The following is a 17,243-nucleotide window of genomic DNA, read 5'->3' as shown; positions in this document are numbered from 1 at the left end:
GTGGAATAGTTGGTGGACTAGTCATAGAAAATGTACCTTGACAGAAAAAATAACATATACATTTACAGAAATCTACAATGGTATCAGCTGCTATGGTGTCTTAAACAAACAGAAACAGAGCCACACTATGGTATGGATAATCTGAGTGCATCTAAACTTCATACTAAACAGTATCAAAGGCTTTCTTCTTTCTAATGCTGAGATGTTTCCCACTCAATCTCTCTCTGTTTGTTGTGTGTGATGAATAGAGCGCTTTACTGCAGGATCAGGACAGTGCGGTAATTGGGGCATTCATAAAGAGATTATGACGGTGCTGATGAGAACAGAGCTTATTTCAAAACACTCAGACTCGTTGATTCGCTCTCTAATACTCTCTCTCTGAGAATAAAAACAACAACACAGATGTCTTAACGTATGGATAACACCCCAAACAAACCCACATCCTGATTTTGTGGTGTTGGGTGTCACCCTCTCAGGTCTTGGTGGTGCAGAGAAGTGTAACTGTATCTTCTAGAGGTCTACATACTAGAAGTAACAGGAGCGGGAGGGTGGAGCAGAACTTCTATACTGGGATAGGTCTGTTTCTCAGCAGCCAGCAGAGGGACTTGCCAGCTGGTGTCATTGGGTCACTGTTTTTTCTCACACAGCCACTCTGCACACTACAGAAAAGGAACTCATCTGCACAGGAAGCGTCTGGGCGCATAGAGAGAAAGAGAGGGAGAGAAGAAAATACAACTTCTGTTACCAGTCACTGCTGAATACGTGAATGACCCACTCATGTACACACAAGGCCAGTCGGCTCCTTTCTTAACTGGGTGGATTGTTTCAGATTGGATTGATAGTTGTCTATCAGTGAACTGACAGAGAAAAATGTCACGACGGGACCAGAGGTTTCGGAGAGGAATGAAAGGAAGGTAAGAGCTACTGTGTTTCATGTTTGATTGCTGGGGTGTGTGGGTGCAAGTGAGAGTGAGGGAAATGAGAGAAAAGAGGGAAAGGAGGGACAGATGTATGAAAGAGTGATTGGAAAGTGAGAGAAACAGAATTTAAACACCGTAGCACAGCATTTGCAATACTTCCTCATCTGCCACGACAAACAGAATTGCGAAGTCATGCTTGAATAGTCTCTCTACTTTCACATCATCTATTCATGTATGAGTAGTTATTGAAACAACAATAATAACAAAGTAATGGCCTGGCCAGTTATCCGTCTACAGTACAATCATTACTATTTTTTTGTTTTATTTAAATGACATTTGTCTGAATCCATCCTCAGGTCTTCATTAAAACACACATACAGAATAAACTACAGGCTTAAACAACATATATCACACCATTAGGAAACTAATCTCTTACTAAACTAACTCTTTTACTCCGACACAATGACACAGTTACATCAGAAACAATTGTCACTGTTTTTAAAGGAAGTCCAGCAAGGAGACACAGACACAACAAGGAGGAAACCGTAGCAACATAATACAACATCAGATTCTTCACATTTGACCTAAAGGATGTCCTGACGTCATAACGTGTTTGTTTAATGTACACCAGGTGATAGTGTGTCTGTCTGTTCTCTCCTCGAGAGAACAGATCTTCAGACAGAGAGGTTTATGAATGACTCAAGATAAGATGCAGCTTAAGTCAGATGAGGTGGATACTTTCAGGTGGAGAAATAGAAAGAAAATGAAAAGTAGAGAGGATAAATTGTCTGGATGTAGGCAAGGTCTGGGGCTGATTCCAGGGTTATTTCACCAGATGTTTAATGGGGATCGCAGCTGTGAAGCTCAAAGGTTCCACATCCGTCGCCAGCAGCACAATAACAAAGAGAGGAGGTCAGAAATAAACCTGCAGCTGTCTGACGGTTTTATTCCTTTATTATTTCCTCAGCAATGAATGAGAAGCAGCTCTATTAGATTTGTTACAGTGCACTGGGGACTACACTACATCCCCAGCAGACCCCAGCAGTATCTGTTAGGACTGTTTGTGATTTTATTTACTTCATTCAAATCCTACTGAATATGAGCTGCATTGAATTTGAAGTTCATTATCACAACTATCTGTATCTGTATCTGTTAGCCCTCAATTTTGACAATTGTATTCAATTTTGACCTCAGGACAACAGGCATTAACTCAAAAATGAGGTGTAATTTAATTTAAATTAGGCCTACTGACCATAATTTCCAAAATATGTGTAAAATCTGTGGTAATAATTTGGAATGAAGTTGGCTAAAATGGTCTAATGCAAAATTGAGTGATAAAATGTATACGCTTTATAAACAGTCAAACCAGACTGGGTCAATTCTGACCTGGGAGGACAAAAGTTGCACAGTCGATGGGAAGACAACAGGAGGGTTAAGTAATAATCTATTTCATAGCTGTATATGATCACATTGCTCTTCTTTCAAAATATTTAAAAAGTGGAGAGAAAAGTGATCCTATTCCCATTTCATAAAAGTATTCGCATTCTCAACCAAATATTAGGTATCTCTTCCCCATTAAAAAACCCCGCAGGAAATTATGTGTTATTCATTACGAATGGCAGCAACAACAGTTTCTGCGAAATTAAAAGAAGAAAGAGAGGAACAGTTGTGTACACCAGACACTGAACCAATCTTTGGCAAACTCAACACAAACAACCACAGCACCACATGACCACTTAGTGAGAACATAAAAAACAAGGATCTTGCTTATCATGTTAAACATGATCAAAACTACAAAGAATGCAATAATGATCAAGAATAACTTAATAAAAAAATGATTCATATCACAGTGAATTACTAGCTGACATTACGTGGAAGGTTGGGTCTTAAGTCTCCTTTTCCCTTAAATGACTTCATTCTCAATAATGACTCTTTTCATTCTCTATTGTAAGAGCAGTGTGGCATTTACAACTCAGGCTGGGAGGAAACATGGAGCTGTACTCTGTCCAGGAAGTGACCTCCCACTCCAATTGTAGTGTTGGGGGAGATAAGGAAGCAGGTTTTTACTGTACAGAGGTATTCTTTTTTTATATCCAGTTTAAGCATTGATGGCACTGAAAGTTTCTGTTTGCAGGACTGAAAGTGAACATGCACTGCATTTAAGGAACAAGGTTTGGTTTGGTTTTTTTAAGTGGAAACTGTCGAAATATTTGCACTTTTAGATCTGTTTTGCAATCTTGGACTGGGTGTGACTGTGCAAAAAAAACATTAAGTTAGAGTGTTTTCAGGAGGACATATGACTGACCAGTGACCCTCCATGAGTAGTCCTTTTGTAAGAGGCAATACTAATTTGTCCCCCGGCTGACAAAGACTGTGTGTAGCATGGACAGTGAGGACAATGTGCGCTCTTCCACAGTGACATCAGTAATTCAGGATCTAATAAATCATCTCAACAGCGGCTATGACGACAACTAAGTTTCCTCCAGCTGTGTGCTGGAGAAAACACCAGAAGCCTCGATTCGTGTGGCTAATGAAAGCATCGAATTGTCATCATTTAACGCCAACGGATCAAGAGAGGAAAGGAGCTGGTTATCACTGACACTGAATGTTTAAAAATAGGCTAAACTGAAGACAATAATTTATGGTCCCACTGACTTGGACGTGTACTACCTGATCCTGTGTGTGGCGATCTAGCAGGTCAACTTTCCACTAAAGTCTCATATGTTCCATCACTGATGAGGCTCATGTTACTTGCTGCTCAAACACGCATCTGAAGTATCTACTGTCGCACAGCTGAATCTGCATTTTCTCTTGTTTCTTGAGTTGTCTCATTGTTTCAACGTCCTACATCTCACTGTCCTCTGCTCCCCCCTTGTCTTTAGGTGTTGTGAATGTAGCTGCACCCTTACTCACTGGTACTATGAAAAAGAGGAACAGTTCTACTGTAAGAAGCACTACTGGGCTCGGTATGGAGAGCAGTGCCACGGCTGCAAGGAGACCATCATAAATGGACTTATAATGGTAACACAATAATCACTAAAAATAAGACTTACTATACTCTAATCTTGGTTTATACCTAAAGATTATGACTAGCAATGAAAGAGATTCATCGTGCGTCATTTCTGCCTCCTCTAGGAAATACTGCAACTTAATAAAACAATTAAACTGTTCTTCACTATCTGTGCATGCTGCAGATGCGCTGTACACACAGGCTACATAAGATGAAAAGTCTAATTTCCTGATCTTCCCTGGTCTTATTTTGTAATGTTGACTAATATTATTTTTGATTAGTCACAGGAGCAGACAACAAACAGTCCTGAGCTCAGTAGATAATCCTCTTTTCAGTATTTCTGCTCACTCACTCCAAAACCAGTAACAAATGGATTCATAGTAGGTGGGTTAGTGCAAAAACAGCTTATTGAAAAATTTCACAAACCCTATACAAAGTTCCCATACAAATATCAAATATGTACATTATATAGTGCAGCCATAATCTCTACGGGATCAAACACTGTGACAAGAAATACCAACTCTCACCAACTATTCATACATTCAAAGCCTTCCTGTCTCTTGCTTTCCCCTAATATGAAAGTAAACACTTTTTTTCCTTTCAGCTTTCAAACCAGAGGAAATCCTCTGAAAGCATCCTGACACTACAGGATCTTGGTGCAGGAATGAACCAAAAAAACTCACAGCCCAAAATTCACAGCTGCTTTTGTCCCCTCAAGTCAAACCCCACCAAATGTCATCTTATAAAAAACAATATTATTCCTGCAGCCTCTGCATTGTGTTATATCACATTGTCTCCCTGTATAAACAGGTTGCTGGAGAGCAGAGGTACCACCCTGAATGCTTCAGTTGTATGCAGTGTAAAAGGCTCATTGGAGATGGAGACACCTACATGCTCATCGAACGCTCCGAACTGTACTGGTGAGTTTAATGCTGACAGCAGAGGAACAAATGAAACACATCCACACACACAGAACTGCAAATGAGATTATCTAAGATAGAAGCTGAACAACCCCCACAGAAAACAGAAAGTTATTGTTGGTCTATACACATTTTGATTTTGATGTGTGTTCTGTGTCTGATGCTTGTGTCTTTGGATTTTGTTTTTCCTGCAGTGGTTCCTGTTTCCCTAAGGGTGTAGTATCAGCTGTGAGGTCGACTACTCGGCTGACTAAGAGACCCCACATGGTGGCGCTGGTGTCTCTCCCTCCCCTAGAAGGCAGCCAACGAGGCCTGACTGTAGCCACCGACTTGAGCCAAGAGAAAGGCTCTCTCGTCACTGTGACAGAGTGAGTTCAACTAACTGTAAATCTTCCATTTAATTAGTTGCTGAACTTCAACTAAAAACAAAAGCAGTTTCCCCTCCCTCCTTTCCTGTCTTACCCCACCTTTCCCCCACCTATTCATTGATTGTCACTCTCCTTCAGGTTAGACTCAGCGGTCCTCAGCCCTGACCTGCTGTCCTATGTCCACATTGGGGACCACATACTGGAGGTCAACGGCATCCCAGTCCGCAACATTTCCCCAGACGAGGTAGACCTCAACCCCACCACTGATTCAACAACAATATCATAACTGAATGACAAAAAATTATTTAACATCCTTTTTTCTAGATAAACCGTGTGATCAAGGACACAAACAGACCACTACACCTGACAATTGAACACATCCCACTTTCTTCTGACAATCATCCTCAATCTGCCAGTGTCCAGGACGACATCACCTGTCCTGACCCCTGTGTCCGTGACAAACTTACTTCAACACACAAACTGCCAAGTCTGAAGGAGGAGCCAAGTCTGGGAGAGGAGACAGATGAACCAATCAGGATGAGTATCTCACCATCTCGTAACCAAGGAGGCATGGGAATGCGATCCAGAAACATCCTGTAAGTGCAGACTCTTGGCTTACTTTGATATATTACTCCGCAGTCTCTCTCTGTCTAAGTCTTTCTTTTCTTTTGTCTTAGGCGCAGCTGTAGTATAGATAAGTGTCCCTTATCCCCCCGAGCACTGTCAGTTTTATCTCAGAAGAGAGACATGATTCGCTCAGAGTCTCTACGTGTGGACCCTGGAGAACGGACCCATCGCATCTTCAGACCTTCAGACCTTATCCATGGAGAAGTGCTTGGCAGGGGCTGCTTTGGACAGGCTGTCAAGGTACCACAGTTACTTACACAGTTAGTTTTCTATCAGTTTGTCCCAGGGTAATTTCCTGAAAGCATTTGAAATGAATCTAAACTTAAGTCAGGCTCAGATTAAAAATTTTAAATCTGATTATTAAACAGGGTTGCATCATGCACCCAAAAAGAAACTTCACAGATGTTCTTCTCTCTAATCTCGAACATTTACACAAGATCTAAAAATAATGGCTCATCACACGCTACAGAATATTATTAAGATTATCATGCCAGATTGAGTAATGCACCACCTCTTGTGATCTCGGGGCGAAGCAGATGTAAAGAAAATGGAGACATGGTGCAAAACAATTTACTTTAGTAAAGCTCTTCTTTTTGTCCGTATGGTTATAGTACATCATGGAAGACATGTTATATATTCTTGTTCTGGCCATCTATCCTCCATCTTAGCTGTCCAATGCACCCGTAGTATGCCTGTTGTTGTTTGTTCTCGGTAGTCATTACAAAAGTTCGTATCCATGTAGACTTTTATCTCTCATTGGATGTTGTGGTCACATTCAGAAAGTATTGACGTAACTATCCAGACTCTAAATCCTAAATATCACATATTGGTGTGGCCCTGATGAATCTGCGAGAAGCTCTGGAAGTTGAAGATTGTATTTGTAAACCTCTGAAATTACCAGATTATCTGTGCTGAACATCGGTACGAACCAAGGTCCCAGACCAGATCTCTCTTCTGATTGTCAGGAAAGGTGAATCGGGAATAAACTGGACCGAAACTCCTTTAGTCTGGCTCACACTAAAGGGGTTTTGGTCAATATTTGTCAGTATTTGTAAGGTTGATTTTAACCAGCATTGTGATCATCCTGTTGCTGTCAAGGTAACACATCAGGAGACTGGGGAGGTGATGGTGATGAAGGAGTTGATAAGTTTTGATGAAGAGACACAGCAGACTTTCTTAAAGGAGGTAAGTGGTCATCAGAGCACAAAAAGCCACATGATTGAAGAAACTCACATCTTTGATGGCCAGGAAGGTCAACAAGTCAGCTTGACACAAGATACCCATATTTACCAACTCTGCTAGTGTAAAATTGATGGAGTTCCCATTTAAAGCAGATGGGTTTTCTTCACTATTAAAACCCATTTTAGGTTATACACTGAAAAAAGAAGGGGGAACTTTATGATGTGATTATAACCACATTTCCACTAACTTTACACAGGTAAAGGTGATGCGCTGTCTGGATCATCCCAATGTTCTCAAGTTCATTGGGCTATTTTATAAAGACAAACGAATAAACTTCGTCTCTGAATACATCCAGGGGGGAACTCTCCGAGAGACCATCGTGAAAATGGTAAGATAGGTTTATACTATTACTGCTGGTACTGTCTAAATACTGAGACACAGCATGTTGGTCACAATCTTGTTGTTGCAGGACGAGGATTTCCCCTGGAGCATAAGAGTGAGTTATGCCAAAGACATTGCGGCTGGAATGGTGAGTCTTCCCTATCAATATTATAAAAATAAAAGATAACGTCCACAATACTTAATCTGGAACCAACTTTACCTAATGTACATAACATCTCTTGTTCTAAGGCATATCTGCACTCCATGAATGTTATCCACCGAGATTTAAACTCATACAACTGCCTGGTCAAAGAGGTAAGCAAGTGGTTCATACACAAGTCAGGAAACATTAGATCTCTTCATGGCACATCAAAAATTATAAAAATGACAATGTTAAGTTTTAAATATCTTAGTTTCTACAGTAGGGTGTGTTGCAGTGCTCATTGATATGTTGTTACTTCATTTAATTTAAAGATGTGTGGACCAAAGTTGAATTCTGATCACCGGCTCTATTTGAATGAAAGTCCTTGATGATAAATCTAATCTCTTCACAAACCTTTTATCTATTTCTTTTTTCCTTTTAACTTGCAACGACCCATGTAGAACACATTAAGCCAGTTATCTAGACTAAAAATTCAATCATATCCACTGTTCAAACAGTATAATTTCAACTTAATGTTAGCTTTACCTTATTGAATACATAATCTATTTCAATTGATTAGGTTTATGGGAAATGTGATGTGTAGTTTTGAGAAAAACAAATGCAACACAGAGCACATATAAAACCTCACGGTGTGTTAGTTCTCATATCAACTACTAAAAAATAGAGCAGTGTTACTCCTTATTTGACATTTTTAGTATATCTTTGTCTCTCTCTCTCTCACTTTGTTTAGAACCAGTCTGTGGTTGTGGCAGATTTTGGTCTTGCCCGGTTAGTGGTGGAGGAGAGGAATCAGAGCAAAACAACCTCTTTGGAACGGCCAGCAAAGGGGACACTGTCAGAGCTCCGGAGGCCTGACCGGAGGAAGCGGTACACCGTCGTAGGAAACCCCTACTGGATGGCCCCTGAGATGATCCATGGTTAGTGCCCAAGGGTCCAGGCTATTAGTTATTAGAAATTAGAGTAACTAATCCTAATATACTCACTTGTGTAAAAGAACTGCTGTGACTCTTAGGCCTAACAGGAAACCTTGTATGACTACACACAACACATTATCTGTGTTGTTTAATCTACTAATTTTTCCTGTACACTTCTCAGGGAAAAGCTATGATGAACGGGTGGACATATTTTCCTTTGGTATCATGATATGTGAGGTAAGAACATCTTGGAAGAGCAAAGTACTCCTAAAAAAATAATAAGCAGTTGATTTCAAAAGAATTCACAAGATGAAACGATGACTGAACAGTCTAAGCGAAAATGTTAAATCTCAAAGAAATTACGTATATCATTCATATTTTTGTCATTTATGAAACATCTTTTCAATTTTAAAGCTGAATGCATCAATCTCTTCAGATCATAGGTAAAGTGAGTGCCGACCCTGACTACCTCCCCCGGACAAATGACTTTGGTCTAAATGTACCTGAGTTCCTGCAGCAGTACCACCCTCCACAGTGCCCTCAGGCCTTCCTGCCGCTGGCTGTGCGCTGCTGTGACATGGACTCTGAAAAACGGTATGAATGCATAAATCCAAGATAATTGTAAATTAAAATTTCTATAAGGCAAAATATGAGATATATGTAAATATTGCTTAGGTCCTTCTGTTTTCAATATGTTTCAAACAAAAGCCCACCACTACTTAATAAAATACGTTTCATTAATGGGAAAGGGTCAGTGGTGTGTATAATTTGGGGCAAGTTAGTCCATCGTGACTCCAGTGTGGTCAGCTCCACCCAATGATGACAAAGCAATGTGGCACAATAATAATGTTGTAATAAAGGAAATGCTAGTATGAGCCCACACACTCTTTCAGCACTCTTGATACTCTCTGTATCCTCCCAAAACAGTCAATAGTGTACTAAGCAAAACAAACTGAAACTATATAGTGCAGAATAAACAACTAAATATATTGTTTTACAACACTGCATTTCAGCATGCAGAGTCTACAAACATCTAATCACTACTCTTTGTCTTTAACTCTTACAGTCCATCCTTTTCAAAGCTTGAGGAGTGGCTGGAGAACCTGCTGATGCACCTTGACATCGGCCTACCTATGCTCTCCGAGTTAGAGCAGCTCCACAGGGATTTCTGGCAGAACCACAACCACCAAAGCCACTTTCACAATCAGGACGAGACCCTTAACTCTCATCAACAAACCCACTCTTCAAAGCTACACAGAGAGAGCCCGGACGCCACACAATCTTCAGACAATGGAAATAACCACAAAGAGCCTAATCAGCTTACTCAGAGCGAAGACCAAAATAGCACACCTAGCAGTCATTATGACGGAGAGCAACACATGCATGACCATCATGACACGAGGACTGAGAATGGTAACTCCTGCTTGAGCAAAGACTGTAAGGACCACTCACAAAAAGAGCGCCAGAGGTGCTACAGGTCTACAAGCAGAAACTTGGGCAAGGAAAGGTCTGAAACATATGAACACAACCTCTCAGGGCAGCCAACCCCTCAGCATGAGCCCTCACAACCACTGCAGGTCAACAACTCACTGCTAGACTGGTGTAACACACCCAGAAAGACAGTTCTGTGGGAAAACTCTACAGAGGACAGCTCCTTTCTCTGACTGATTAATCTAATGGCCAACACCAGAAAAGTCTACAATGTCCAGTTTTGAGGGATATGCCTTTTCAAACATATGGGGGAAAGCTGGAAAAATCATGAAGATGTAGTCTATGTAGAGGATTAATGCATGGAAAACCTGCAGAATCATAAACCTACCAAAAGAAATTTAAATGGGATAATTTACATGAGAAACATTACATGATTTGTATGCAGCTTAATCACATCGCCTAGCATATGACATTTGCCTCACATTGCTCTGCCAGCCAGTAGACTATTTATGTTTTAAACTAGAACCCAACCAATACTGAATTTTTTATGCATCAATACTTGAGAGTTTAAAGATGCAGTAATGGTATATTGGTCAGCATTTATTTTACAAAAGCACTTAAAAAACATTTTTGATGAGGATTTCTTAAATTCTTCAAAACTCCTCTGTGCTCTCTCTGGTGGACGGACTATGTAATTACAGCACTGTTTCTCAATAACCCCAAACATTTTGTTTTAAATTACTTCAGTTTTTTCTTAAATTATCAGCTAATGTGTGTGGATATTGGTATAGCTACGATAAGTTAAAATTGGCTGGCCAATGTACAGGTTGGGTTCTAGTTTTAACTTACCCCAGAAGCTGTGAAACGCAATATAGCACTTAATAGGTCTACTTTAAGCTACATTGTATGGGTCAATTATTTATCAAAATGTGAAATGCATTTTCTGTTAAACATTTTCAGGTTCATATCCAACAGACTGAGCTGTGAATATAAAACAACTGTAGTTAACTTAATAAAGAAAAACATAATTTCATTTGAATGCATTTAACAACACATGACTCACTATTTGCCTGAGTAATCACAGAAACTATGAACCAGATACTGAACACTCACCTGCTGTAGGCTACTGTGATCAGGTGATCCCGGTCAAGGCAGCCGCCGCTTAGAAATGTTTTCCTGTTGTTACGGTAAAGACACTATGGGTGCTTGGAGCAGAAAAAAGTCGCAAATCAGCACTACATCTGTACTTTACTATTAATCAAATCAGGGACGATTCTAGGATCAGACCTTTAGGGGGGCTCAGCTCCTAATGAGAATTTCACATACAATGCCCTGCAAGTCTCCAAACCAGGGCCGTTTCAAGGAATGTGGGGGCCCCAAGCAAAATGGACTTGGAGGGGATCAAAACAGGGATCATCCCTATGTTCCCCGCTTTGTATGTGACCGGGGGACATAGATGATCCCTTCTACAGTTAGCCTGTTAGCTCAGTTAGCCGTCGAGTTAGCCGCCGAGTTAGCAGCCGAGTTAGCAGCCGAGTTAGCCGCCGAGCTAGTCGTCGAGTTAGCAACCGAGCTAGCCGCCGAGTTAGCAACCGAGTTAGCCGCCGAGCTAGCAACTGTGTGGGGGGGGGGGGGCCTTGAGGGGGATTCCGATAACAGTGTCGCTGCACTTTCCTGCATTGACCATCACATTACGGTGGCCGAGACCCGCCATAGCTGCAAATAAAAGTAACGCTGCAAACAAAAAGAAACGCTGCTGCAAATAAAAAGAAACGCTGCTGCAAATAAAAGAAACGCTGCAAATAAAAAGACACACCGCAGCAAACAAAAAAAACGCTGCAAATAAAAACAAACGCCGCTGCAAATAAAAGAAACACCGCAGCAAACAAACAAAAAAAAAACACCGCAGCATATAATAAAAAAAAACGATGCAAATAAAAAAAGCCACAACGGAAGTGGATTACCGGGGACTGTTTTTGCCGAAACACCGGAAGAAGAAACAACAACAACAGGACTACGAATTGGAAAACGAACTAGAAAGAGTCGCTACATGTACTTTTTAATGTGTTATTTGGTCAGGCGATGTTGCTTGTGTTGTTGTTGCTTGTACGTGTAGGTCAGGAAAAGACGTAAAAGGGACCGTATATGGTTTGTTATTTGTGTTATTATGTTACGTGTTGGACTAAATACATGGACATATTGAGGAAAGTATTTCGATGTTATGGAAACGGATTTCATATTTCACAAGAACGGATACTTGGCGAGCTGTACAGAAAGTCCTGAGTCATAAGATGATCGGTGTGGATAAAGGGAAGACTGTGAAGGTATGTAGAGATTATAGCTGTTTTTACTTTAGCTGAGTGGCTAGCCGAGCCAATCGCTAATACTATTACAGCTGTGAGCAACCAATATAATTCGTGAGTGGTCTTGAATGAATCAGGGCAACCTATGCTTTCTAACAATGTATGGCATGAATATACATGTTTAAGGGTTAGTGTTTAAAACATTCAGAAGGACTTGTGGCTACCTCCCAACCTCCGACCCGTCCCGTAGGCGGAACAACGACAGTAATAAGCTGCCGGCCCGGAACTATGTAGCCGTCAGTTGTTTCCACTCTCGTTAGTGGTCTCCCCGTGTTAGCCGAAGCTAACAATACACCGGCATTCTCCAGTTCGACTTCAAACCTGGGGCTACATCGCCTGACCAAATAACACATTAAAAAGTACATGTAGCGACATTAAACACTACCATTTTCACTTACTTTCTAGTTCGTTTTCCAATTCGTAGTCCTGTTGTTGTTGTTTCTTCTTCCGGTGTTTCGGCAAAAACAGTCCCCGGTAATCCACTTCTGTTGTGGCTTTTTTTATTTGCATCGTTTTTTTTTATTATATGCTGCGGTGTTTTGTTTTTTTTTGTTTGCTGCGGTGTTTCTTTTATTTGCAGCGGCGTTTGTTTTTATTTGCAGCGTTTTTTTTGTTTGCTGCGGTGTGTCTTTTTATTTGCAGCGTTTCTTTTATATGCAGCAGCGTTTCTTTTTATTTGCAGCAGCGTTTCTTTTTGTTTGCAGCGTTACTTTTATTTGCAGCTATGGCGGGGCTCGGCCACCGTATCACAGCATTTAAAGGGACGCGCACACAGTTTGTCGTTGCATTCAATTCATAACCAGTCGTTGTCTGGGGGCCCCCAGCCAGCTCGGGGCCCAAGTCAATTGCTTGGTTTGCCTGTCCTGTTGCGACGGGCCTGCTCCAAACCCCCTGCTAAATTACTCATTTGACTGGATCACGGAAATTGCAACAAGAAAGTTGAGTGGTCTACTATAGTGTATAATAAAATTGGTTCAGAATAAACAATCATAGATTTCTACAGAGAGGAGCCTGAGATAGTTAATGAACGGAAAGACAATATTAATGACTATCCAAAGTAGGTACATTAAACCTGTTAAAATAAAACCATTTGAACCTGTAGCATAATCGTTTGTCCCATTTCTAACAGATAGGCTCACAAAATAAATAAAGCTGTATAATATATATTTATATATTTAAATAATATATATATATATATATCTTTTTTTTTAGGAAAACAAATACAATCATTATTTATTTATTTTTAGGGGTGCTGAGATCAAATTTTAGGGGTGCTTGGGCACCCTTAAAATGATCTAAAATCGTCACTGAATCAAATAGGCTACTATAGCACTTAAACGACACATATTTTTAATGATATAAGTGATTAATTCAGAGTGCAGTGTTTTCAGAGCGCTTTACCAATGCTTCACAATCAGATCCACCCTGCTTGCTTATTGAGAGTGGCCCCAATTAAACTTCGCTACCTTACACCCAGGCAGCTACTCACATAAAGCATGCACAAGAGAGCCGGGGTACCTGACAAAATATGACGCACATTCAGTGATATAAGACTCCAAAAAACAGTGTATAGCACCAACTGAATATGCAATAGTGTTAAAGAGTGTTTTCCCTGCTGGCCCAGGCCGCGACTTCCCGGTCGGCCCACATACTTTACATTGTGATGGCGTCACAGATTTTTAACTTGGTTTTCCTGGTTCGAGCAGCATTTTACGCACAACACCTCCATGGATCAAAAAGTTATAACAGAAAGAATAACATTAGACTTTGTCCTGCTGTTAGAGATGTCCTGTCCAACACATACACAGGAGCGCTGCTGACACTAGCTTGTCGTTGATGCTCAGACACCAGGTAGCTGAGTTAAGGTGGGTCACACACTGTCACAACAAATGCTCAGGACATTTTTACTTTAGTTTGAGCTTGGTATTTAACTAAATATTTGTATTTTGTTCTCATAGTTCCAACGCTGACTGAGCAACCCAGTAACTGTGCACATTCTACAATCATAATTTAGCTTGTTCGTTCTAGAATCATAATTTAGCTTGTTCGTTCTAGATTCTAGAACAAACAGTGATTCTAGCGTGGTCGTTCTAGATTCTAGAACAAACAGTGATTCTAGCGTGGTCGTTCTAGATTCGAGAACAAACAGTGATTCTAGCGTGTTCGTTCTAGAATCACAAGGCGGTAGGTCTTTTGTTAGACACAAACATCACCAAATACCTGCAGTCCAGATTTTGACTTTGAACCGTGTGAAGTGTCACAATGACTGTTGTGCTTACATAATTTGTGGTATAAAAGTACAATTATTATTATTTAGACCACAACCAGGGAGTCTGGGAAGGATCGACCTCTATGTTGACTGACAGCTGTAGTCAGTGCTGGACTTCTTGGAGGCGTAACACGTACATAGCTGGCCTTTGGAGACTTCAGCACCTGCCCACACTTACTCCCCAACTCGGTGGAAGAAGAGGGCTGTATCTTCAACAGTTTTTTCGGGACAGTAACAGGTGATTAGTTTCTGTCTACAGGAACAATTAAGTACTTGAATTTTGGGAACACCAACATTAGATTCCAATATGTCAACAACCTGCAGCAGAGAAAAACAGTAACTTTAGAGCAGAGTCTGTCCTTAAATGTTTGTCTAGACACTGACAGACATTTTGAAGATGAAACCTGCTGCTGGTAAATGGGTATATTTAAATGTTTCTAACAATCTCCCATTAAATGTCATGTGACATATAGCTTACATATCACAATATTTTTGACCAAATACCTCAATGTCGATATTGTGTCAGGGATATGAGGGATGACTAAGTGTGTAAAGGCAAGTAATATAACAGCTTGCAGTGTTTCCCACAGAATTTTGAGAGACCAAAATGAAGCTGGTTATATCTACGTTGCAGAATTAATTTATGCTTATATTTGTAGCCTCTCATTCGTGCAGGCATAGCTTACATGTCATTTTATCTGTATTTCACCCATTTAAATTGCGTAGCCAGATGCAAAGATTTTAGAGTGTATAGCGCTCTAGAATATTTGCTCTCGGGCATTTTGATACATTTTGATTCACAATTAATTGTGTGTTGTTTGCAACGAGAGCAGTCACCAGGCTATTGCAAACAGAGAACAATCATTGCTTAGTACTTTATAGTCTTTTTCTTCAACTATGATTCTACTTAAGATTTATCTAATATGCTACTGCAACATCCAGCCTTGGACCATTTTATCCACTTTTTACAATTTTAGCAAGATTTATATATATTATATATGTTATATTGTTGGTACACTATCATTAATAATAAAACTATACTACTGTTACTTCTAGCTACTAAGCCATTAAGACCACTTCTGTGGCTACTATGACGGATTTTGTAGTTGCTTACCGACAGCTCACAGATTCAATTCAGTTGCTATTTTTATGAATTTACACATTCCACATAGAATAAAAGCATGGAATTATTCAGCAGCAGCTGCAGAGCAAAAGCAGCACATGGCCCTAAACAGCCTGCCAAAGAACCTCTTCATACTTTTCACTGGCTTCCTCTGACTTATTCTAGAGCTGGTAGCTGAGTCTGCATCAGAGTCCATGACTGTGCTTTCATCAGGACCAGCTTCATGTATGTCGGTCTCTGTGGGAGTATCTGAGACTCCGTCGTTTGAGGATACAGCAACTGGACCTTCATCAGGTGAATCAGCTTCATACGGGTCAGTCTCAGGAGGTACTGTGGATGCTGCATCATTAAAGTCAGAGCAGGCTGGAGCGTCATCAACTGCAGCAGCATTGGATTCATCTGTCTGATGTTGTGACTGGACCTTGGTCAACTGAAACCGCATCATTCAGATCTGTCACTAGAGGTGAAGTGGATGTTTCCTCAGAGGAGGCAGATGTGGCTGCTGCTTCATCATCTGCACCAGCTGCAGCATCACAGTCATCTGTGTAGTGAAGTGTACTTGAAACCTCATCAGCTGCAGATGTGGGGAATGGACCTTGGCTCTTGACAACTCATCAGAGCAGGTGGAGTTGTTTCAGTGGAAGAAGCATGACAACGAAGAAATGAGTGAATGGATCCTTCAACCAAATTAACAATCAATCATCTAGTAAAGTTTGTATCTGATATCACATTTAATCTACAAACTGTATTAACTCTACCACATGGTCACTCACTCAGAGCTGGTGTCATCATCGTCAGCCCCTTGGCTCATGTTTATGAAGTGGTGACTTGGTGCTGTTCTCTTTTGTCTTTTCAGAATGCACACACATCATCTGCTTCAGCGGATCAACTAATGCTGTCTTTTCCTTCATATTTTTGGCCAAAGTCAATGGTCGTTCAGATTAATCCGATTCTTTACCTTTGCTCTTAATTCAATTTCACAGTAAAGTGAGGAACACTTACCACCATGAGGTCATCCAGGGTGCTGAACCTGGGGCTCCCTCTGTGGTTTTGGGGCGAGAAACCAGTAACAGCTTTGTGCTCATCAGTAGTCTAAATCAACAGAGAATATACAGTATGTGAAGTACTAAATCAGGGGAACAATATCCAACATGCTTTAAGTGCAGCAAGTTTTCATACCTTTAGCCTACATGCTGCCTTTGTAGAGTCTTGCTTCTGGATGAAATAGAGAAGTGTGTGGGTGTTGTAATCCACAGAAGCACCGTCCACGAACCAATACATGGCTGCTCTAATCTGGGCTGGCCGATAGTACCAGAGAAAGTTTGGGATTTGGAGTCCTCCTCTTTCATACGGCAAGTAAAGTTGTGTGAGTCTGAGTCTCGGGCGTTTATTATTCCAAATGAAGTTAGTTGTTAACTCTTTCAGTTCATTAAATAGATTTAATGGAAAAGATATAAAAATTTGGGCAAGATATTCATTTTAACAATGTTGACATGTCGAATTAAAGATATGGGAAGATCTGACCATCTTTTAAAGGATTCCGATACAGATGTAAAATAGAATTATAGTTCT

The 17,243-nt window shown here is 40.5% G+C and overlaps 1 protein-coding gene across 1 annotated transcript; it reads left to right on the top strand.

The window, feature by feature from the left end:
- Positions 1–712: 712 nt before the first annotated feature.
- Positions 713–10,949, top strand: LOC128371103 (LIM domain kinase 1-like). The gene is made up of 15 exons (XM_053331308.1): positions 713–914; positions 3,803–3,941; positions 4,741–4,850; positions 5,045–5,218; positions 5,357–5,462; positions 5,543–5,814; positions 5,896–6,085; positions 6,944–7,030; positions 7,284–7,415; positions 7,497–7,556; positions 7,658–7,723; positions 8,302–8,488; positions 8,667–8,722; positions 8,922–9,079; positions 9,552–10,949. The coding sequence occupies exons 1-15, from the start codon at positions 871–873 to the stop codon at positions 10,147–10,149; spliced, it is 2,379 nt and encodes a 792-aa protein (XP_053187283.1). The 5' UTR covers positions 713–870; the 3' UTR covers positions 10,150–10,949.
- Positions 10,950–17,243: the final 6,294 nt, after the last annotated feature.

The sequence above is a fragment of the Scomber japonicus genome, chromosome 13 (genome assembly GCF_027409825.1).
Source record: "Scomber japonicus isolate fScoJap1 chromosome 13, fScoJap1.pri, whole genome shotgun sequence".
Lineage (NCBI taxonomy): Eukaryota > Metazoa > Chordata > Actinopteri > Scombriformes > Scombridae > Scomber > Scomber japonicus.
Note: the sequence above shows the minus strand (reverse complement) of the source record. Positions and strands in the feature narration are given on the sequence as shown.